The 25,473-nt window shown below is 37.7% G+C and overlaps 1 protein-coding gene across 1 annotated transcript in view; it reads left to right on the top strand.

Moving 5' to 3' along the window:
- The window catches only part of LOC306669808 (broad substrate specificity ATP-binding cassette transporter ABCG2-like), a gene marked incomplete at its 5' end in the record, with an annotated part of 288,437 nt that overhangs the window by 55,453 nt on the left and 207,511 nt on the right, over positions 1-25,473 (top strand). The window contains 5 exons of the mRNA XM_079153964.1: positions 8,896-9,104; positions 15,503-15,562; positions 16,228-16,342; positions 16,888-17,040; positions 24,610-24,746. Coding sequence (XP_079010090.1) covers positions 8,896-9,104; positions 15,503-15,562; positions 16,228-16,342; positions 16,888-17,040; positions 24,610-24,746 — 674 coding nt within the window. The remainder of the gene's footprint in view (positions 1-8,895; positions 9,105-15,502; positions 15,563-16,227; positions 16,343-16,887; positions 17,041-24,609; positions 24,747-25,473) is intronic.

Below are 25,473 nucleotides of genomic sequence, written 5' to 3'. Positions count from 1 at the left end.
AGGAGATGAAAGAGCAAATGCACACACTGAATGATGAGAAGAAAGAGCAAATGCAGGCATTGAATGATCGGACCAATCAACAGTTAAAAGAGCAAGTACAGGAAGCAAATGATCATTTCAATAAAGAGTTAGAGATATTGAAAAAAAACCAAACAGAAATCCTTGACATGAAGGAAACAATAAACCAAATTAAGAACTCCATAGAAAGCATATCCAGTAGGATAGAACACCTGGAAGACAGAACCTCAGACATTGAAGACAAAATATTTAACCTTGAAAACAAAGTTGAACAAACAGAGAAGATGGTAAGAAATCATGAACAGAATCTACAAGAACTATGGGATATGATGAAAAGGCCAAATTTAAGAATTATTGGGATTGAGGAAGGCTTAGAGAAACAAACCAAAGGAATGAACAATCTATTCCATGAAATAATATCAGAAAATTTCCCAAACCTGAAGAATGAAATGGAAAATCAAGTTCAAGAGGCTTATAGGACTCCAAACACACAAAATTACAATAGACCTACACCAACGAACATTATTATGAAAATGCCTAATACAAAAATACAAAAGAAAGACAGAATTTTAAAGGCTGTGAGAGAAAAGAACCAAATTACATTCAGGGGGAAACCAATATGGATATCAGCAGATTTTTCAATCCAGACCCTAAAAGCTAGAAGGGCCTGGAACAACATTTTTCAAGCCTTGAAAGAAAATGGATGCCAAACAAGAATTTTATACCCAGCAAAACTTACCTTCAAATTTGACGATGAAATAAAATCCTTCCATGATAAACAAAACCTAAAAGAATTTACAAAAAGAGAGCCAGCATTACAGAACATTCTCAGCAAAATATTCCATGTGGAAGAGATGAAAAACAAAGAAGCAAATCAGCAAAGGGAGGAATTATCCTAAACGAATTGTCAAATAAAGGAGGAAACAAGTTGTGTCAAACAAATAATAAATAAAATTTATAAAATGAACCAAATGACCAGGAAACCAAATCATATCTCAATAATAACCCTGAATGTTAATGGCCTGAATTCATCAATCAAAAGACATAGACTGACAGATTGGATTGAAAAGAAAGATCCAACAATATGTCGCCTACAAGAGACTCACCTCATAGAAAAAGATACCCATAAACTAAAGGTGAAAGGGTGGGGAAAAACACACCATGCACATGGACTCAGCATAAAAGCTGGAGTATCCATCCTCATTTCAGATAATGTGGACTTCAAGCCAAAGTTAGTCAGAAGAAATGAAGAAGGATATTTCATACTGCTTAAGGGAAGCATAAATCAGCAAGATATAACAATCATAAACATCTATGCCCCAAAGAGTGGCTCATCCATGTATGTCAAACAAATCCTTCTCAATTTCAGAAACCAAATAAACCATAACACAACAATACTAGGTGACTTTAACACACCTCTCTCACCACTGGACAGATCTTCCAGACAAAAATTGAACAAAGAAACCATAGATCTCAATAACACAATCAATAATTTAGACTTAACAGACATTTATAGAATATACCATCCAACCAAGACTGAATACACTTTCTTCTCAGCAGCACAAGGATCCTTCTCTAAAATAGACCATATATTATGCCACAAAGCTAATGTTAGCAAATACAAGAAGATAGAGACACTACCATGTACTCTATCAGATCATAATGGATTGAATTTAGAAATAAATGAAAGAGTAAAACACAGAAACTATTCCAACATCTGGAGATTAAACAATATGCTATTATATGATGAATGAATAACAGAAGATATTAGGAAGGAAATTAAAAAATTCTTAGAGGTAAATGAGAACAAAGAAACATCATATCAAAATCTCTGGGACACTATGAAAGCAGTACTTAGAGGGAAATTTATTTCATGGAGCGCATTTAATAAAAGAAGTAAATCTCAACAAATAAACGACCTAACACTACAGCTCAAAGCCCTAGAAAAAGAAGAACAGACCAGCACCAAAAGTAGTAGAAGACAGGAAATATTTAAACTCAGAGCTGAAATCAATGAAATTGAAACAAAAGAAACAATACAAAAAATTGACAAAATAAATAGTTGGTTCCTCGAAAAAATAAACAAAATTGATAAACCTTTAGCCACACTAACAAAGAGAAGATGAGAGAAAACCCAAATCACTAAAATTCGGAATGAACAAGGAAATATCACAACAGACACGAGTGAAACACAAAACATAATTAGAAGCTATTTTGAAAATCTATACTCCAACAAAAAAGAAAATTTTGAAGACATCAACAGGTTTCTAGAGACATATGAATTGCCCAAACTGAATGAGGAGGACATACACAATTTTAATAGACCAATTTCAAGTTCTGAAATAGAAGAAGTCATCAAGAGTCTACCAACAAAGAAAAGTTCGGGACCAGATGGGTTCTCACCGAGTTCTACAAAACCTTTATAGAAGAACTCATTCCAATACTTCTCAAAGTATTCCATAAAATAGAAGAGGAGGGAACCCTCCCAAACTCATTCTATGAAGCCAATATCACCCTGATACCTGAACCAGACAGAGACTCATCAAGGAAAGAAAATTTCAGACCAATATCCTTAATGAACATCGACGCAAAAATTCTCAACAAAATTTTAGCAAATCGCATACAAAAACATATTAAAAAGATAGTGCACCATGATCAATTGGGTTTCATCCCAGGGATGCAAGGTTGGTTCAACATCAGGAAATCAATAAATGTCATTCACCATATCAATAGACTTAAAGTCAATAATCACATGATTATTTCAATAGATGCAGAAAAAGCATTTGATAAAATACAGCACCCCTTCATGCTCAAAACACTAGAAAAAATAGGGATAGTGGGAACATTCCGTAACATTGTAAAGGCCATTTATGCTAAGCCCATGGCTAATATCATTCTAAATGGTGAAAAACTGAAAGCATTCCCCCTAAAAACTGGAACAAGGCAGGGATGCCCTCTTTCACCACTTCTATTCAACATCATTCTTGAAACTCTAGCCAGAGCAATTAGACAAACCAAAGAAATTAAAGGGATACGAATTGGAAAAGAAGAACTCAAATTATCCCTGTTCGCTGATGACATGATTATATATTTAGAGGAACCTGGAAATTCCACCAGAAAACTCTTAGAACTCATAAGTGAATTCAGTAAAGTAGCAGGTTACAAGATCAATGCTCATAAATCCAATGCATTTTTATACATAAGTGATGAATCTTCAGAAAGAGAAATTAGGAAACTACCCCATTCACAATAGCCTCGAAAAAAATAAAATACTTGGGAATCAATCTCACAAAAGAGGTGAAAGACCTCTACAATGAAAACTATACAACACTAAAGAAAGAAATTAAAGAACACCTTAGAAGATGAAAAGATCTTCCATGTTCTTGGATAGGAAGAATTAATATTGTCAAAATGGCCATACTACCTAAAGTGCTATACAAATTCAATGCAATTCCAATTAAAATCCCAATGACGTACCCCACAGAAATGGAGCAAGCAATTATGAAATTCATCTGGAAGAATCAGAAACCCAGAATAGCTAAAGCAATACTTAGCAGAAAGAGTGAAACAGGGGGTATTGCAATACCAGATCTTCAACTCTACTACAAAGCAATAGTAACAAAAACGGCATGGTATTGGTACCAAAATAGAAAGGTAGATCAATGGTACAGAATAGAGGACACGGACACAAACCCAAATAAATACAATTTTCTCATACTAGACAAAGGTGCCAAAAATGTGCAATGGAGAAAAGATAGCCTCTTCAACAAATGGTGCTGGGAGAATTGGAAATCCCTATGCAACAGAATGAAACTAAACCCGTATCTCTCACCATGCAGGAAACTAAACTCAAAATGGATTTAGGACCTCGGAATCAGACCAGAGACCCTGCAGATTATAGAAGAAAAAGTAGGTCCAGATTTTTAACATGTCGGCTTAGGACCAGACTTCCTTAACAGGACTCCCATAACACAAGAAATAAAAGCAAGAATCAATAACTGGGATAGATTCAAACTAAAAAGCTTTCTCTCAGCAAAGGAAACTATCAGCAATGCGAAGAAAGAGCCTACAGAGTGGGAGAATATCTTTGCCAATCATACTTCAGATAGAGCACTAATCTCCAGAATCTATAAAGAACTCAAAAAACTCTACTCCAAGAATTCAAATAATCCAGTCAACAAATGGGCTAAGGAAATGAATAGACACTTCACAGAAGAAGATCTACAAGCAATCAACAAACATATGGAAAAATGTTCAACATCTCTAGTAATAAGAGAAATGTAAATCAAAACCACCCTAAGATTTCATCTCACCCCAAGTAGAATGGCGATTATCAAGAATACGAGCAACAACAGGTGTTGGCGAGGATGTGGGGAGAAAGGTACACTCATACATTGCTGGTGGGACTGCAAATTAGTGCAGCCACTCTGGAAAGCAGTGTGGAGATTCCTTAGAAAACTTGGAATGGACCCCTCCATTTGACCCAGCTATCCCACTCCTTGGCCTATACCCAACGGACTTAAAATCAGCATACTACAGAGATACAGCCACATCAATGTTCATAGCTGCTCAATTCACTATAGCCAGACTGTGGAACCAACCTAGATGCCCTTCAATTGATGAGTGGATAAAGAAGCTGTGGTATATATATACAATGAAATATTACTCAGCCATAAAGAATGATAAAATTATGGCATTTGCAGGCAAATGGATGAAATTGGAGAATATCATGCTAAGTGAGATAAGCCAATCTCAAAAAGCCAAAGGACGAATGATATCACTAATAAGTGGAGGATGACACATAATGGGGGGAGGGAAGGGTTAGTGTTAGGGTTAGGGTTAGGGTTAGGGAGGGGGGCAAGTATGGAGGAAGGAAGCACTGTATAGAGGGAAAACAGGGGTGGGAGGGGTGGGGGAAAGGGAAAAAATAACAGAATGAATCAAACAACATTACTTTATGTAAATTTATGACTACACAAATGGTATGCCTTTACGCCATGTACAGAGAAACAACAGGTATCCCATTTATTTACAATAAAATAAAATTTAAAATAATCATATATCATAGGATGAGAAGTTAGGATTGAAATATTTAGTGAAAATGTATAAATCAAAATGGCATCCCTATGTGTATCCTCAGGTTATGTCAAGTTATGAAAGCCTCATCTGTTCTTTAAAATAAGCTATGCTAAGTTCAACTCAGAATGTGAACCAAAAGTTAATAGCCTAAATATTTTGGTGTCATTACTTTTTTCTTTTTCAATAATGCCTTGTATAATTTTATTCACATACTACATCTCTCTCCTACTTCTGTGGTTAATATATATTGATTTTAATATTAATATATATTTAGAGCCATTCATGCATCATGACCCCACAACACCCAGACTGATGAGTACTCATTCTCCCCATGCACTAGGAGGCTGAGAAGTGGGGATTTCTGATTTTGAGCTACACACTTATTTACAGAGAGAAAGTATTCAGTGAATTGTATTCAAAGTTTCCAGTGTACTAATTGTTTAAAAGCCAAGAATGAGTGATAACTACAGAGAAAAATTGCTACTCTACCTTCTTGCTCCCATCCTGACTGTATGAATGAGCTTGTTTCCACAAGAAGGGAATGGAGTCTTCATTGGTGAGTGACCCTACTGGACCAGGATTCTTGTACTTTACTGAAAACTCCTCAATCCCTTGGGTTTGGGACTGCAGAGGCCTTGCTGCGATTTAGTGCAGCATCTGGCTGGAATTTGGTTCTTAAGCTCAACCAGCATTAGGTAATCCACTTCAATTCCTTCAGAGGGTGAAAAAGACGTTTAAGGAGAGGAACAAGGCTTGTGATCTCCCACTGAAGCCAAAGGAGGTTAGTTTTATAAAAAAAGAGAATGGACTGAAAGAGGGGTGCCAACTTTATCTGTCCTCTCAAAGAAGGTCTCAACAGATGCCAGTAGGGTGTGGACAGCTTGATGAAAGGAGGAGACAAAGGCTGAGGACTTCCTGGGGCATCTGCCAGTGTCATCTTCCTGATTCCCTTTGACACACCTCCCCCAAGTCTTCCTACCTAATACTCTTACTTGAATTCATAGGAGCTTCTCAACAGGATCCCTCTTAAATTTTCATGAGTTTTCCTCTCATTTCCATGGGACCTAAATTCAGCCATTAATATCTTGTACACTTTTTGCCCTCAGATTGCTCATGGGCTGGATGAGACAGGGCAGTGGGATGTTTTGGAACGAGTTAAGACCATAAAGACCTTACAAATCCTCCGGTTGTGCCCTTGCTGTGGGAATGAGGTCCTCCTCCTCCCAAAGTTCTGTGCCTTCCCCACCCGCCCTCCCATTTTCTTGTGGGACAGGACAGAGTGCTGCAGGTGGTGCATTCTTGGTGTGTTGTGTCTGATAAACCTGGTGCTGTTTCTGGTCTTGGAGTTCCTGAGTGTTGCTGCATTGGGGCAGCACATGCAGAGATAAAGAAAGTCTTCCAGTATCTTCCAGTAGAGGAGGGGTTCAGAACAGTGTTCCCATGCTGCCTCTTGGGTTGTTATGGTCATTTCTTACATGAGTTCCTTGTTCCATCCCTACCCCTGAAAATAGTCAGAGTGATCCTTTTAAGCACAATTAAATCAGGCCATTCCTTCACTCAGAACTTTCTGGTACCTCTCAGTCTCATTCCTAGTCTAAGTCAAATCCTTATGGTGATTGGTAGTGGGCTCTGTCTGAGCTGTCCTTCCTGTGACCTGAAGTCCTGTCTTCTTGCCCTCCCTCCCACTTCAGGCCCTCTGGCCTCTGTGCTGCTTCCTTTGACTTGGACTTTGACTAGCACTGCTCCTTCTGATGGCCACCCTCAGTGACTGCTCACAGGCTTCATGAGAGAGCCCTTCCCTGACTACCTGTCCCACTTCAGTCTCTTGTGTAGCCGAACAGAGAGGTTTGCACCGCCATGTCTACCTCGCATTCCTAATTTTTATCTTTTTCCTTATAGATCTGGTCATTTGGTGATAACCTATGTTTTCCTTGACAAATTACAGTGGTTTTAATGTCAATGTTCGATAAATCCATTGTGGATTACCTGTGGGTCTTCTTTTATATTCTGATTTTTGGAACGTTTGCTCCTATATTCTGTCATATTTAATAATTTTAAGAAGAAAAGTTGAAGGATTTTATTTATTTATTTATTTATTTATTTATTTATTTATTTATAGTTAATCTGGAGTACTTATGCAGTGTGCTACATCCACATGCTGTTTTTCTTTTTCTTCCATTTTTTTTTTTTGTTTGTTTTTGTTTTGAGGCAGCATCTTGATATGCTACTTAGGGCCTCACTAAATTGTTGAGGCTGGCTTTGAACCTGAGATTCTCCTTCCCCAGCCTCCTGAGTTCCTGGGATTACACATATGTTGCATCCTGCTTGGCTGATGATAACTTTTATGAGAGTGATGACCTTGATCAAACAGAGAATGGTCTCTTTTTAACAGATCCCTTTTGTTGAGCTGTGAATGGTCTCTTTTCAGTTTTCCCATATTCCTAGGCCATAATGTTTCTGGGATCTGAAAAGCTTGGGTTTTGGCTGGAGATATAGCTCAGTTGGTAGAGTGCTTGCCTCACAAGCACAAGGTCCTAGATTCAAATCCCCAGCACCACAAAAAAAAAAAAAAAAGAAAAAAAAAAAAGCTTGGGTGTCCAGGAATCCTCACCTTTGCTTGCCCACAAGTCCAAATTTTGTCTCCCTGACTGAAAGACCACTGAGATATTTGCTCAGGCATATTAGGGGCTTCTGGAAGATACCTCTAGCAGCTTCTCCATGCCTGGATCCCAAGTATTGCCCCTTGTGTACAAAGTTTTCGTTTGCAAATACCTGGAAAGGAAGAGGCATGGAGTGCTGGGATTGCCCAGTGGCTGCTCCCTCCTTGCTGGGACTTTGGTTCCTTCAGTCCTTGTGGCTTTGTTCTCTCATCAGAGAACTTTTCAACACTTCTGCTAAAGTTCTGTCTGCTCCTGTAGTTGTTCTCAGCATAATGATCAGTTTGGAGCAGCTAGTCCACCGTAGGCAGAGAGCAAGTGCTTCATGAATGACTTTGGTGTTTTAAAATGAAAACTAGAATAATTGTCATTAGCATGTCAAACCTATTTAACAAGCTCTGTTCAGCACACGGTCTTATGTGCTACATCTTTTTAAGGAGACTTTTGTACCTTCGTTCATAAAATAATTTTAACTTCATTCATCAAGTTAATATTCAGTTTAGCTGGGAAGCCTTGAGCTGTGTAACTATTAGTTTGATTTAGTTCATCCCTTTTATGTTTTCCCATGAAGGAAATAGTAATGTCAGTGTAAATCAAAGAATGTTGGAGTTTACTTTCGTAGCTGATTGCAGGTGCACAACACAGTTGTACACATTGTCACTATAAAATCAGAGAAATCTCTGCTGCCACAGAATGCTATGCTAAGTTCCTTTTGATAGTAAAAATATGATAATCTCCAACATTCAACGAATGCAGGAAATGCAAGATGATCACATAGGCTGTCCCTGAACTGAAGTTGCGTAACAATATGTTTTTCAAGCTAGCAAGACTAACCCACAGGTGTCTTTTTCATCCTTCAGAAGTTTTGAATAATTCCCATACTGTTTACTTATTAGAACCCCATAATTGAGAAGTTGACATCTAAGTTGGGTGCAGGTATTCTAATTTGTATCTGCCTCCTGTTGTAGGTTCTAAGGTTGTTCTTATCACAGGGATGTGGGCTGTTCTTTAGATAGGAACCCACTCATTGCAACACAGTTTTAAAGCAACTTTGTATAAACGTGTTCATGTGCTGTTATCTAGTGTTTAAAATCTCACTGCCTGAACTATTTACTATTTACTATTGATTTTCCCTCCACAGAAAAACAGAACTCTCCAGATGTCTTCCAACAATGACCTGGCTGTAATCCACACGACCCAAAGAAACTCTGATGTCCTCCCTGGGATGACCTCCAGTGAGAAGAAAGGGCCTGTGTTAAGTTTTCACAACCTCTGTTATGAAGTAAAAGAGAAGAGAGGTTTCCTATTTGGTCAGAAAACAATCAAGAGAAAGAAACTGTCAAATATCAAGTATGTGCATGAATTTTCTAAGGGACCACTTTATTGGCCTGCAATGAACTTTCAGGTTTTGGTTATTACTAATAAACTGCTATTGATATTTGTGTTCAAGACACAAATGTACAGATGTATTACAAATTCCTTTCCTTTCCTTTGGCTAAACTAGAACTGAAATGATTGAATCACTGAAGTGTATGCTTAGCTTTGAAAGGAAGTGAACTGACCAACCATTCCTAAAAGTGATTTTACTATGTGCATCAATGTTTGTTTGAGAGATTGAACAATGAATGTTCCATTTAGTTTTTCGTGGGTAAGCCTTGCATTTTGGTGGTATAGTTTGTTGCCTTTTGATCGTGGGTATATAATTGTAACTCTGATCTTTCCAATCTGTGACATAGAATGTGTTTCTATTTCACTACTTTCAGCGCTTTCTGAGACAAATGGGTTTTAGATACTTATGCAACTTTACGTCCTTTATATTCTAGAAGCAAGGAGGTTTAAATGGTAGTATATTGTGAAAGTACTTTTCAAATAGACCAGTTTTAATCGAAAGGTCTATTTATAGCTGTTACGTCTCTAAAAATTTACTTATTACTTGCTCTAATATAGACAAGTAGAACATGTTTAAATATAAGACCATACAAATTTATTGACATTATATAAAGTTTGAAGTAATGAGATTTTATGATTTTGAATCAATTGTATTTTTAAAGAACCTAGTAATTATTTTTTCATGCGGCAACAAATTCAGTATTCAAAGTGTGACGTTGAAGTGGGACCCAGAGTGGAAGATGAGTGTTTCTAGGTAACCTGTCATTACCAGGTACCTCTGTGAATTCACAGATGCTAGCCATTAGGGTGTCAATGTTTTCTGATATTTGTGAGCCTCTCAATGCCCTCTATGATATCAGGATGTGAATTTGGATTTGTTCAGATATCATGGCCTGTGAGTTCTGTTTGTGTAATGGGGGAAATAATTTTTCACAGTCAAAGGGAGCACCTTCCCCTGGCTCCTCAAGGCAGGGCGGTGGTTATAAAAGTGTGCTTTAACTCAGTGAGCCTGCACATTTTTAAGGAATTAGATGTTTGTTTTCTTGATGTTTTTTATGTGACTTGACACAATTCTGTTAATGTCAGGCAATTCCCTTCAGAGATCAAGGATGTGACAAGATAGCATAGAAAATGTTGCAGGATGGGTGGGAAAGAAATGGTGAGGGTCTGAGGGCTGACAGGGCTGAGACCAGGGCTGCTGTGAGGATTGGAACTCTGTGCATGCAGCATTACCTGCTGTCTTGCCTACTTCTTCAGTCTCTCTTGTGTTGGTTAAGAAATCCAGACTAGGAGAATAAGGACAGGAATGATGGATGCTACATGATTAGATAGACTTGACCAATGAAAAGCTGACAAGGCTTTTGTGAAACACAATAATTAAGAAATGGTTATCCCTACAGATTTTGTGTTAAAGAGGTGGAAGACACCATGCTTTGAATATGCACAGATTGAATAGATGTAAAGCACACACTGTGTGAGAATTCACTCACCTGACTTATCCTTTCCTGTATCAAACTAAGGACCTTGTACACAAAGGTGGGAATTCACTTATTCTACAGATTTGGGTACCTAGTTGGTGTCTGGTGTTGTGCAAGATGGTAGTTCTGGGGAGCCATCCATGACTTGTGAAATCAGGCTTGGCTGAACCATGAGACACAGACATCTCACTTCCAGGAACTGGCAGTCTTGAGAGACGCTTTTATAGCCTGGGTTATGTGACTTCTGTACATAATGGCTCACCACTGGGAATATATATATTTTCCTGGGATGACCCACTAGGTAGTAAATGGCTTCCTTAACCTCACTCCTTCCTGTTCCTGACAGAAGAAGCTCCTCCTGGTCCCCCTTTTTACTTGTACAATTATAAATAAAGGAAAGCTGGGCTCCATTTTCATTAGAGCCAGTTTGGTATGGCTCAATCCATCATGTCCCCCTGCTTCAAAGGATAATTGTCTCCTGTGACTTTTCTATTAAATAAGTTTCTTAGCAATTAATCTATAGCTGACTCATCCCTCTGACAGAAACCCTTTCCCTCACCCACCCTGGATGTGTCAGAAACCCGATAGCAAGTGACAGAGATAGCCCTCTGTTCTTGGAAATCTTGTATTCTGACGTGGGAATTAGTAAACTAGAGCAGTTTCCCTGCATTGTTCTGCTGTAATCAGAGGATATAACTGTAGAACAGAAGCTCCTCCCTCTGAACTAGGGCCAGGTGAATGGAATCTGAGAAAGTGAAAGTTCTGTGTTTGTGTGTGTAGGGAAGTTGACCTGCCCCAGGAATGGTTTTGCCTCCTCTGATCATAAGCAAAACAAGACCGAAGCGTGAACCAGTGTCTAGTAAAGGTTGCAGATCTGACAGGATCCTTCAGGTGCCTTTCATGTCATGTACTCTGTTTTGTGGATTCAGTGTGCTGCCTGTTAACGGAGAGGACAGTAGGAAGAAGTGCTTACAGTGAGACAGTCTTGTTGGCATGTGTTTACAGTATGAGGAAGGCAGACCCCTGTATGCAGAAAATAAGGGGGAAAGGATTTGAGGGATGAGAGAAGGGTGGAGGTGAAGGTGGTGGGGCCAAGGAACTGTGGACCATAGTGGATGGACCTAAGTGTCTTTGCTGTATGAAAGCAGCTCTAGACCTTACTTAAACCAATGAGCATGGCTCTGTCCAATCAGTTTTTGTGAAAATATAAAATAAGTTATCAGTTATAGGGTGCTCATCTCTGGATTGCAGTGTGAACTCCCATGGGCTAGGAATTTGGTTTCCAGTTGTTTATCCACCAGATTTGTCCTCAGCTCTTTCCTATGTGATAGAAATTTAACTTGTACATACATAGTAGACAATGCATAATTGTTTTGCCTTTCACCATAAATGTACATTGTAGAAAAATAGCTTCTTCAAAAAATGGTGCTGGAAACCCTGGAAATCTATATGTAATAGAAGGGAATTAAACCCCTGTGCCTCACCCTGCACAAAACTCAACTCTACATGGATCAAAGACCTACATATTAGAGTAGAGACCTTGCATTTATGGAAGATAAAGTAGGCCCAACTACCAACATGTCAGCTTGGGAACTGAATTCCTCAACAATACACTTAAAGTGCAAGAAGTAAAATCAAGTATCAATAAATGGGATAACACCAAACTGAAAAGCATCTTCACAGAAAAGGAAACATTCAACAACATGAACAGAGATCCTAGAGATGGGGATAAAATCTTCACCACTAATACCTCATATAAGGTATTAATTTCCAGGTTTTACAAAGAACCCAAAAACCTTAACACCAGAAATATAATTAACACAATAAAAATAAATGGACAAAGGACCTAAAGAAACACATTATAGAAGAAAAAATGAGAATGGTTCAATAGCCATATGAGGGCCTGCGGTTGTGCCACCAAGATGGAGTTCTTGGCTAGCATGTGTGAAGTATTAGGTTCAATCCTCAGAAATACATAAAAATAATTAAAGAAAAGGTTTAAAAGAAAACAAAACAATAGAAAAAGAACATATGAAAAAATTTTGAAAATTTCTAGCAATGAGAGAAATACAAAGTAAAACCACACTGAGATTCCATCTCACTCCACTCAGAATAACAGTTATAAATAATACAAGTAGCAATAAATGTTGGTAAGGATGTGGAGAGAAAGGTACTCTCATACATTGTTGGTGGGACTGCAAATTGGTGTAACCACTCTGGGAAGCAGTATGGAGATTCCTCAGAAAACTTGGAATGGATCCAACATTTGACCCAATTATCCCACTCCTGGGTTTATACACAGAGGACTTAAACACACCGTACTACAGTGACACAGCCACATCCATGTTTACAGCAGCTCAATTCACAATAGCCAAGCTATGGAAAAAAAAAAAAAAACAACAAAAAACAAAAAACAAAAAAAAAAACCTAGGTGTCTTTCAATGGTTGAAGGAATAAAGAAAATGTGGTATACTACTCAGTCATAAAGAAGAATGAAATTATGGTGTTTGCTGGTAAATGGATGAAACTGGAAAGTATCATGCTAAGTGAAATATGCCAATCCCCCAGAACCAAAGGTTGAATATTGTCTCTGATTTGCAGATGATAACCCCAAACAGGAAAGGTTGGGGAGGGGAATGGTAGAAATCTATTGAACTAGACAAAGGGAAGTAAAGGAAAGGGAGAGGGCAAGTGAATAAAAAAGACAGTAGAATTAATTGGTCATAATTTTCCCAGCCTTGTCTTTGTGTACACAACCAGGGAAATTCCACATCATGTACCACCACAAGAGTGGCAAACTAAATAAAATAACTTATACTTTATGTATGTATATTCTACCAAAATACAGTTTGTCGTGTATAACTGAAAATAAAAAAATATAAAAAAAAATAATAATTGTGTTGACTGAATGAACGTGGAAGTAGCTACCACTCCACAGCAATTGGATTTGTACTCTACTGCTGTTTTCTGTAACACTGGAGTTTAGCATCAAATGAAACCAAAGAGTGGGACCTGTGAAATGTTTTGCCTTAACACATTTGCATAGGATTTCTGGAAGAATTGTTCATGATGCCTTCCTCTTTCCTTGAGTATGTATATTAAATCCCCAGAAGTTTGACAGGCAATTAAGACTTAGGGAATCACAAGCCTTCTTCTGACCATTTTAGAAGCAGTTTCTAGGTAGATAGTAATAAAAAGATGCATTAAGAATTGTGGACAAATGCACTTTGATAGTTTACCCAAGCATTTTGAATTTGGGCAGTGCTAATGATTGAACCCAAGACTTCATAAATGCTAATCACCCACTCTAGCACTGACCTACACTCCCAGACATACCCAGTCATTAACATGTCTTCACCCTGGGGGAAGAAGGTTACCAAAAGGTTTCTGTGTCATAATTTGTTCCTGGTTTATCTCACTCATAATATTCCAGTGTTTCAGTGAGTTTCCTCTGTTAATGAGCAAAGTGAAAGGTACCTTTCACCTCAGGCCCCAGCAGCGCTAGTTTCATTGTAACAGACCCAATGCCATAGGTCATGAATGCTGAGGTCCTCATGGATAGAGTGCTCTGGGCCAGTGGTGCTGGGACATTCATCACCCATGACAGCTCTGCGGTCATAGGATCAACCTCCTTGGGAATCATATGTGAGGGCACATAACTGTTGGCTTAGATGTTAAACTTGGAATAGATTCCGATTCCACTGTAGAACTCATCTTGATATACCTAGCAATTCTAAAGAGAGACGGACATAGACACCAGAGTTCTGAATTGGTGAGGATAGGCTTCTGTTTCTTCATGCACCTGCAGTGGCCCTGTCCTCAGTTCTCCTGGTTTCATTCTTCTTCACAGTTCCTCCTCTTACACTTAGGACAAAATTTAAGGGGAAAAAATAACAGAATGAATCAAACAACATTATTGTATGTGGATTTATGATTACACAAATGGTATGCCTTTGCGCCATGTACAAACAGAGAGGCAACATGTATCCCATTTGTTTACAATAAAATTAAAAAAAAATTAAAAAAAAAATTTAAGCGATTTGATTTCATCTTGGGTCATAGCACAGTCAACACTGCCATAATCAACCCCTTCTTCTCTGAATGTTCACAACTCTCACGCATACACTTAATTTGATTGAAGTATACTTGAGTCTTTCTATGCCTGTGCGTCCCCAAAGGATATCCATGCTACACGGATGTCTCCCAATTCTAAACCTGCCATTTTCCAGCCAATTTATCAGACACTTAAATAGCAGTAAATCATATGTGTTTTGCTTTTCAAATTGGAAGGATGCTTTTGTCCAATGTTAGGAGCAGGTGATGGTTTCTTATTCTCTGGAGTGCTTTATTCCAGTCTTTGCTTTCTACTTCAGATGCATTGATTTTTGTTCTGATTAGATTTGAAAAGTGAGAACACTAGTACTGATAGTCTACAAATCACTGGCTCATTAACTACACTTGACTGGGAATCAGGTGAGATGATTTGAAGAATCTGATCCTCAAACATTTAGAAGCTGTTGTAAGAGGATTGGGGGGGGGGGGAAGAGGATTAAGAGTAATGCAGATGATTTGTGGGAATTTTCTACTTCTATTGTGGACTGTGAACATGAAATGTGTCATTTTCCATAAGTGATTAGTGGTTTCAAGAATAAATGAAAGGAATTTTCAGGTATCTGAGACTTTTTACTTATAGGTCCTGATTAGTGATGGATATCCTATGTACAGACTTACGTTAACCAATGATTTTTATTTCTATAAGTCTTGGTGCATCTTATCTGTCTGCAATTTCATCAGCATTCAGAGTAAATTCAATACAAACTTTATACCTACAGAACTCTTTGAAAACTGAAATAATAAATGAGTACATTTTTGTGTTTCCAGTGGGATCATGAAACCTGGCCTTAATGCCATCACAGGACCCACAGGTGGAGGCAAATATTTGTGAGTACAAAAGAATAAGAAGAATAAGTGAGTCTTTTTTTTTTTTTTTTTTTTTTTCCATTTCAGTGTGCTTTTAAAAATCATATCATTTGCTGTGCATACCCTGTCTGGTCCTAGGTCTTATGGATGACTTGATTTGGACTAGCTTATGGTTTTATTCTGAGGACCAGGAAATCTTGTTAAATTCAGCTTTACTAATACAATTTGATATAGTGATTAGCATATAGTAGTTGGCCATGTTACCAGCGAATGAGGAAGGAAGAGAAGGGAATAATATTAAAAGAGATGAGAAGTAGCTGAAGGTCTCTGTAAGGACATGAATCAGAGAAAAGGAGCCTATTGCCTGAGTTGGGAGCATCAAGTTGAGGGTCATTTTGGAGGTCTACACTGCATAAATCCAGTGATATCTTGCTTTAATGTTTTGGGCTTTCTTGTAGCACATAATGAAAAAGTTGACAAGAATTTGTGTGTGTGTGTGTGTGTGTGTGTGTGTGTGTGTGTGTGTGTGAATGTACATACACACACATATATGGTCAACCACAGAATTTTATGACTAGTTCATTTTGTATTTTGAAAAGATTCTGTATTCACAGTAGGTGAGTGCCGTGGCCTTTATAGGAAGGAAAAATCTGATAACATCTGATAACATATATGTACTTTTACAGGTTGCTAGAAATCCTAGCTGCAAGAAAAGACCCAAGTGGATTATCTGGAAATGTTTTCATACATGAAGTACCTGAGGATGCTGATTTCCCACATAGTTTAGGATATGTGGTGCAGGTGAGTATTAGAGGGTCTGCCTTTTAGGTTCCCCCTGTTTCTGCATGTGCAAAACATTATTTTGTAGGGTTAGCATGCTTCCAATTGAATACGTTCAAGGAAGCAACTTGTTTATATAATCTCCCATAAGACTGAGGGAGGAGTTCAAAGGAGAAACAGAAAGAACCTGGAATATGAATCTGTAAGTAGAGATATCAGTTCTAACTTTTGTATCATTTCTAAAATGGTCTACTGCTGTTCTTTTTGCCCTTCATTCTCCTCTCTTCTCTTAGAAGATGCCTTTGGCATGTCTCACACAAAGCAACCTGAAATGGTCTAGAAGTCATTATAACCACCTCTGCTCCACCTGGGTATGCAAATGGAGAATGAAAATGATTCCCTTGGGCTCTGAAGCTGTGTGTGGAGTCACTAAATTTTAGAGTTGAAAGTTCACCATTAGCAGAAATTTTCCTTGTGTTTATTATGCTTGTGCATTAACTGACATACACTGAAGTGATGTTTTAGAAAAGACTCAGTGTTTCACATTGAAATTTAACTTTCTTCAGGATGATGTCGTGTTGGACAGCCTGACGGTGAGAGAAAACCTGCAGTTCTCAGCGGCTCTTCGGCTTCCATCAACTATGACAAAAGAGGAAAAAAATGAGAGGATTGATGAGGTCATTGAAGAGTTAGGTCTGGTTGAAGTGGCAGATTCCAAGGTAATGTGAAAAATCCTGACAGAGTCATAACCAGGAGAGAGGACCTCCCTGTGTGGAGATCCAATGTGACCTTAATCAGCAGTTTCCTAAGGTGTGTGGTCAACAGTGGCTGCTTTCTGTAATGATGAGCATAGTGACTAGATTCCTACTATGAAGAGGGAAATTGAGGGAGAAACCATCTTGCCTGTGGTCTAGTCCTGGGGATGGAGTGTGGTCTGTGTGGAGAGGCCCCTCTGAGCCTTTTCCCTGGTCCTCCCACCCTCTATGTTAAGTCAGGCTCATTTGATGCCTTTGTACTGACTTTCCTTCTTGTTTCTCTCTTCCCTCTTTTAGCTGCTCTTCTCCCTCTCTTGCTCAGGGGGACATTGTTGCTTTGTTTTTTGAGGGATACCTCTGGATTTGATGAATGACAAGAAACAAGGGATTCTTTTTTTATTGATTCTTTTTCTTAACCGGTGTCTTGTGTATATACATGATGATATCACTGTTGTATGATCGCATATGTGCAGTAGAAAGTTAGGTCAGATTCATTCCCCTGTTTTTTGTTATTCCTTCCCTGCTCCCTCCCTTCATTCTCCTTTTTCTACTCCACTGAACTTTCTTCTGTTTATTTTTGGCTTTTGAGGACAAGCCTCTTTCACTTAGCATGATCGTCTTCTTCTCCATTCATTTACTGGCAATTCCATAATGTCATTCTTTATAACTGTGTGATACTCCTTTATGTATATATACCACCTTTTGTTTATCCATTCATTTATTGTAAGATACCTAGGTTTGTTCCACAGCTTGGTTATTGTGAATTGTGCTGCTATAACATTGATGTGGCTGCATCTCTATAGTGTGCTGATTTTACATTTTTTGGATATACACTGAGCAATGGATAGCTGATTTATATGGTGGTTCCATTCCTTGATTTGAGGGATCTCCATAGTGTTTTCCAGAGTGGTTGTACTAATGTGCAGTCCCACCAACAAATTTTTCCCACATCCTAACCAACAATTATGGTTATTTGTTTTTTGATTATTACTACTGTAATGAAAGTGAGATGAAATCTCAGTACAGTTTTAATTCGCACTTCCCTAATTGCTAGTGATATTGAACTTTTTTCATGTAATTTTTGACATATATATGTATATATACATATACATACCTATGTATATATAGATGCCTTCTTCTGAGAAGTGTCTGTTTACTTCCTTTGCCATTGACTGATTGGTTCATTTGTTTACTTGTTGTTAAGCTTCTTGAATTATTTGTACATTCTGAATATTAATGCCCTAATTGAGGAGTAGGTGTCAAAGACTTTCTCACATTCTATAAGCTGTCTCTTCATACTCTTAATTCCTTCTTTTCATGTGTACAAACTGTTTACATTGATGAGATCTACTTGTTGATTTTTAAAATCTATTTGTTATGCTTTAGAATGCTTAAAATGTTGGTGTGTTGGGCCAACTTTCTTCTGGCAGGTGCAGGGTTTCTGGTCTAATTACTAGGTTTTCAATTAAATTCAAGTTGACATTTAGTTAGGGTAAGAGGTAGGAGTTAAATTGCATTCTCTTTCATATTGATTTCCAACTTTCCCAGGAACAATGGTTAAGAGATTACTTTTCTCCAGTGTGTTTTTGGCACCTTTGTCTCATATAAGGTAACTGTGTCTATGTGGCTTTGTTCCTGTGTCTTCTAATCTATTCCATTGGCTTCTTACCTGTTTTGGGGCCAGTACCATGCTGTTTTTGTTACTACAGCTCTGTACTATATATGTTGAGGTCTGGTATTGTGATGCTTCCTACTTTGCTTTTGTGGCTGAGGATTGGTTTGACTACTTTGGCTCTCTTATTTTTCCATATGAATTTTGTAACTAATTTACTAGTTATGTGAAGAATATTGTTGGAATTTTGATGGAAACTGCATCAAATCTGTGTAGCACTTTGATACTGTGGCTGTTTTAGCAACATGAATTCTGCCTATCCAAGAACATGGGAGGTTTTTCCATCTTCCAAGGACTTCCTCAATTTTTTGATAAGTGTATTTTTTTTTCATTGTACAGATACTTCCCCTCTGTAGTAGATTTTTTTTAGGTTATTATTAACAGGATAATCTTCCTAATTGCTTTTTCAGATTCATCATTGCAGTAGAGGAATGGGATTAATTTATGGATATTCATTTTGTATCCTTCTGCTTTGCTGAATTCAATTATGGGCTCTCAAAGGCTTTTGCTGGAGTTATTTGAATCTTCTAATATAGGTTCATGTCATCAGCAACAACCTGATAGAATGCAAGGCATTATCTCTATTTTTTAATATTTGGAGACATTAGCTTTTTGCTATAAAATGCTGTCCCTTTTAGGAAATGTTCTGTGTGTTGTTTAGGAGAAATGAAGTGAGTCATTGAAGAATGAAGCATTCTATAGATGAATGTTAGTTCCAATTATTGATTGTATTTCATAGTTCTGTAAAATATTTAATTTTATGTTTGGATGATCTATCCAGTGGTGAAAGAACCATGGTAAAGTCACCCAGTATTATTGTATCATGGTCTATTTGGTTCTTAATATTGAGCAGGGTTTATCTGATATGTGTAGATGCTCTGTTGGTTGGGGCATTATCTTGTTGATATATGAATCCCTTAAGCAATATGAACGACTATCTTTGGCTCTTCTGATTAAATCTGGCTGGAAGTCTACTTTATCTGATCTGAGAATAGCTAGTCTTGATTGTTCATGAGTACCATTTGAATGGTAAGTCTTTTCCCATCCTTTCACCGTCAGTCTGTGGATGTGTTTGCCTGTGAGCTGAGTCTCTCCTGAAGACACACATTGTTGGGTCTTGTTTGTTAAAGCAACCCAAATCAGCCAACCTACGTTTCTCAGTTAAGGATTTTAGACCATTTACATTCAATGTTATTATTGAGAGATGATTTTTATTTCCCGACATGTTGATTTATTTGTGATGTTTAAATCAGATTTGAGTCTCCTGTAATTGACTATTCTTCTAGTACTCTTCATTTCTATGCTGTTTTTCATTTTTATTTTTCATTTCTTCCTTATGAAATATTTCATCAGGTGAGTCTTGTAGTGCAGGCTTATAGTTATGAATTCTTTTAGCTTCTGTTTATCATGGAAGGATTTTATTTCATCTTCAATTCCGAAGCTTAATTTTGCTAGCCTTGGAGTTGTTGCTTGGCATCCATCTTCTTTCAGAACTTTGTATTCATTATTCCAAGTCCTCCTTGCTTTTAGGGTTTGGGTTGAGAAATCAGTTGAAATCAAGTTTGGTTTACCTGTGAATGTGATCAGCCATTTTTTACTGGCTCCTTTTTACAAATCTAACCTTATTTTCTATTTAAGGCATTTTCATTATAATGTTTCTTGGACTGAATCCGTTTGATTTTTTCTCGATGGAGTCCTCGGGTGCCTCCTTCATTTGAATGTCTGTTTCATTCTTAAGGTTTGGATAATTTTATAATATTATTTCATTGAAAAGATTGTGCATCCTTTAACTTGAATTAATGAACCTTCATATATCCCAATGAATCTTAAATTTAGTGTTTTAATGTTATTCCATATTTCTTCAATATTCTTTGGATGGTCTTTTAACATCTTTTCTCTATGTATAACTTTTTTTCAAGTTTATATGCTTTGTTTTCAAGGCCTGAAAAACCTGTGTTCAGAGTGGTCTAATCTATTTTTGATGCTCTCTTAATTTGGTTTCTTGAGACTCTCATTTCTAATATATCCATTTGGTTCCTTTTCAGAATTTCTTCATCACTATTGAAATGATCTTTCATTTTCTCTACAATTTCACTTCCTCCATCTTCCTTTAGGTAATAGAACATTTTAGCTACAAACTTTCTAAATTATTTCTCTGAGATTTCTTCCACTGTGGTGCCAATGGAATCAGTTGTTAAAGCTTTGTGAGCTCTTTGGGATGATCCATTCTTTTTTCTTTCATACTGTTTATATGTCTGTCCATTGGTATAGTTCTGACTTCTTCATTTAAGTGAGAGACTACTTTGTGAGTTTCTCTTAAGACACCTGGGTTGGTCAAATATCCAGATATTGACTTTTCAATCCACACTTCACCTCTGTTGATCCCAATATCAGCACCACTTTCAGATACACCACTGAAACCTATTTACTTCAATCACTTCAAAACCAAGCCTCATACGATCCAACCTTTTGACAAACAAAAACATGTTGCTGTCGTTCTTCATGGTTCCACAGATTCTGGTGAAACTTGTAATAAAGTTCTGGAATAGGAAAAAAAAATGACTTACTAAATTTAGTGAAACTACTACAGTCTTACATGATTGCTAAACTGTGGGGGGAGAAAGGTGTTGCAAAAAGGAGAAGGAAAAGGGACAGAAAGTTAGAAAGAGAGAAAAAATATAAAAGAATGATTCACTCAAAGGCACAAAGGCAAACTAGATGGATGGTGAGTATCTGAAGTAATAGTAGGTAATGCAAGAGGATGGACTGGGTGTAAGAGGAGCATTTAACAACTAAAGCTAGGGAAATCCAGATAGGAGGATTGATTCCATTTAATTCTTTAAATTATGAGATGAAATTTACTAAAATTGTGTGAAGGCACAATGTTGGTTATTGGGGTAACAAGTTTCATTCAAGTTAGAGTTATACATTTGATCAAAGTTAATGTTAATGTTAATTTATAGTATACCAAGCCAAAGTGAAAGAAACATCTTGTTGAATCTTGGCTTGGATTTTAGTGGGGTTTGGACATTTAGCAGATTACTGTCATTCTTTTACTGTGGATCTCTCCTGACTTACAGAGGAGTCAATTTCTGAGCTGCTGTGAACCTCCACCAGCTTGTTCTGGTTTTTCGACTCAGGAACCTGCAGCTGACTGCCTGGAGGGTGCAGTATTGTGTTTTGGATGTTTTTATGGTATGCAGGAGTTTGGATGTCATTTCTGGAATGTCCCTGTGACTGCTGTGGTTCACTATGTACCTGTTCCTCTCTATAAGGTCATTTTAGTGGTGGTGGAGATCTTGGTGTTGTGGCTGTGTGTTCAGGAACTCTATGAACACAGAACTCTGTGTTCTGTGGTGCAGTTCTGTCAACATGGAAAGTGACCTGTTGATTTAAGAGTGTGACTGGCCAGCTAAATCCTCCATGATATTACCATTTAGGCCCTGGGTTCAGTTTTTTTGTTGTTGTTGTTTTGTTTTTCATGATTTGGTTTTAAGCCATTTCTACTGTTTTAAGGATACTTCTGTTCTATTGTTGTCACACATTAAAATTTTTGTGATGTTCTATATATTTTTATGTGAGTGAGCTTAAGAGTTTTTCCTGTTCCCACCTTTGCTGTCTGTAGCTTCTCCCCACCTCACCTACATGGTTCCAGTTCAGGGTTAGGGGACTCTGTGTTTATTTTCTACTGTGGTAACCTACGTCTCTCCAGGCCTCACACTTGGTAATATTGCATCTTAAAGCATTTATTTTGTCATGAGAATCTCAATTCTGCTTTTCCTTTGCTGCATCCTCTTTCCATTGTGAGGTGATTGGGACCTGCTGCCTAGTTCCCTTCTGCCATCTTCACCAGTCTCATCCAAGGATTCTCGCTCTGTGTTGTTTCCCTTTGTTACAATTTGGCTTCCAAATATTTGTTCACATCAGTAGTTACTTCTATTTTGGGTATTGATAAAGTTACTTTTCAAGAGCCTTTTTTTTTTTTTTTTTTTGCCTTTTTCTTCCCTCATTCCCTCCCTCACTCTCTCCATTTTTTTTTTTAAATCAGTATATATTTTGAGACTCTTACCTGCCAAGATCTTTGACGTTCTAGAGATATAGTTGTGTGCAAAATTAACATAATAGAAAAGGTAACTGCTTCTTTTCTGGGTTGTGCAGGATCAGGCGGATAAAGGGAGACAAAGGAGTGAACGTTTCAGTTAACTAATAGGTGTAGAGGGTTTGGAGCTTGGTGAAAATATAAGGTATTTACATTGTATTGGCTGTGGGGCTGGTGATGAGGCTCTGTGGGAGAAGACTTGCTAGCATGCATGAGGACCTGTGTTCAGTTCCCAGCACCACAAACAAACCCACAAACAAAGGCTGTAAATGCTATGGGGCATCCCCCTGTAATCTCCTCCTTATAGAGGCAATGAAGATAGGGATTCTACTGGCTGCTGCTTCTCATGGTCTTTGCTAATACTCTTTCATGCTAACTGTATTTAAAAAAAATAACCCTGTGATGCTGCCTTCCACCACTTTTTTTTTTTTTTTTTTTTTTTTTGCTTGCTGAGTGATTCAGTTTGTGTTTACTATGACTCTGCTTATTTATCTCATTTTATCTTTCAAGGAAGACACTTTCTTTGCTCTCTTACTTAACTCCAACAAGGCACTTCCCTGAGTCCCTTGCTTGTTATTTCAAGGACAACTACAAAGGCATTTGTTGGATTCTTAGAGTTGTATAATATAATTGATTCAAATAATTTGTATATCTCTTTATGTTGTTTATATATGACATAAATGCAAAAATATTATGACTATATGATTGCTCAAATGATATGATTGATTGTCTAGTAATTAATGTCACTATGTAAATAATAATATCATTCCATTCAGTTTCTCATATGTTTACTTCTTCACCCATAACGACATAAGTAAATAAGCACAGTTTGTTACCTTATCAGTACCATTATCAATGAACAAATTGAGTGATGTCTCTGAATCATCAGCTGTTTCAAGTCCATATTTGTATTTGTCTTTTTTATGAGTTTAAAATGATTATACAGAATAATAGACTCCATGTGTCTTACTTGTACATGTGTACGACCTTTGATCAAAATACTGAAATGTCTTTTATCGTTCATTTGTCATTACCCAATCAAGGGTAATGAGTAGCATTTAATGATGATCTGTTTGGAGACAAAATTCCATACATGTTTCCTACTTCCTGCCATCCCAGAACCTTTTTCTTCCCTCCCCACACGTTTATTTGTTGCATAGATCAGGCTAATTTCCCTGTGGAATATCCCCTTTTCTAGATGTTTCTGAAAAGATGAATCAGGAATTCCATGGTAAGTGAAGGTGTAGAAAGCATCATTTTGGGGAAAAAAATCATGAAATTGATAAGATGCTAAAATTTTACGGTAGAAAGTGTCCAATTCTGGCACCATGTTGACTCTCTTCTTTTCAATCCACTGGGGATCCCTTTGTGGAGGCAGTGGGTTTAGGGGAGGTGTTTTGAATACACTAAAAGATGACCATAGGTAGTTTCATTGTATATTAGTAGTGATTTCACTATGTCAATCATATTTTTTAGTGTTCTACTTTATTATTTTGAAGCTGAATATTTGACTTGGAGAGGAATATACAGGACTATTAAAAGCCTGAGCTTCATATTCAGCACAGTCACTTGACAACTCTGCACTGGGGCCCAGCTTATGCATTGGTAAAGGAGAAACTTTGTCCCAGGTATCATTCCTTGCGGTACAGAATAATCAGCATAATGACATAACATGTCTCAATTGGGATTGGTACAGGTTAGTTCACCCAATGACAGTGACCATGGTCATTCATGTGGATGATGATAATGATTTCTGTTTTAGGTAAGATCTAAAGGATTAAGAAAAAAGACGAGTATAGGAATGGAGCTGATCCTTTATCCTTCCATCTTGTTGCTGGATGAGCCCACAACTGGGTTAGACTGGAGAACAGCAAATGATTTCATTAGATTCCTGAAAAAGTAAGAGCTGTGACAACATTGCTTTTTCATTCACTTACTATCTGTTCACTTCTATGTACCAATGTTCTTGGTGCAGGGAATTCAGAAACTAAAAATAATGTTCCTTCTTTGTTAGTGGGATACAGTCAATAAACAAGAAATGGCTCAGAAACAGGAAACAAGAGCATAGGGAAAGAAGATCATGTTGAGGGGGGAAGATTTTTAAAAGAGTGAGAGAATCAGGGAAGACCACAAGCATGTGACACTTGAGCTGAGAGCGAGTGAGTGAAATCTGCTATAGTTCAGGAGAGATTTCAGGTTGGAAGACACAGCCAGGGGCCCTGAGGCAGAGCATGCCTGATGTGTGTGGAACATCAGAGAGGCCAGAGGGTCAGACCCATGGACTAAGGAAAATGGAGGTTGGTAGGTTAACTGTGAAAACAATACCTCAGTTTTAGGCCTTAACACCTGAAAAGTAATTTTCTCATAACCCTGGAGGCAGAAAGTTGAAACCCATGTGTCTTCAGGGTTATTTTTTTCTTGTCCTCACTCACTGGCTTGAAGATAACATTCTCTCCCTTGTATTTCTGTGCCCTAATCTTCTAATTGAAGAGTCAGATGAGGACCCTCAATGACCTCCTTTAACCTTCATGACCTCCTTGAAACAGAGGTCTCCAGTGAGGCCACATCCTGAGGCACTGGGTGAAAGGACTTGAGCATCTGAGTTAAGGGAGAACCCAGTTCAGCC

This window comes from Sciurus vulgaris (assembly GCF_902686455.1).
Source record: "Sciurus vulgaris genome assembly, chromosome: 9".
NCBI lineage: Eukaryota > Metazoa > Chordata > Mammalia > Rodentia > Sciuridae > Sciurus > Sciurus vulgaris.
The sequence above is the reverse complement of the archived record's forward strand: the minus strand, read 5'-3'. Positions and strand labels throughout refer to the sequence as shown.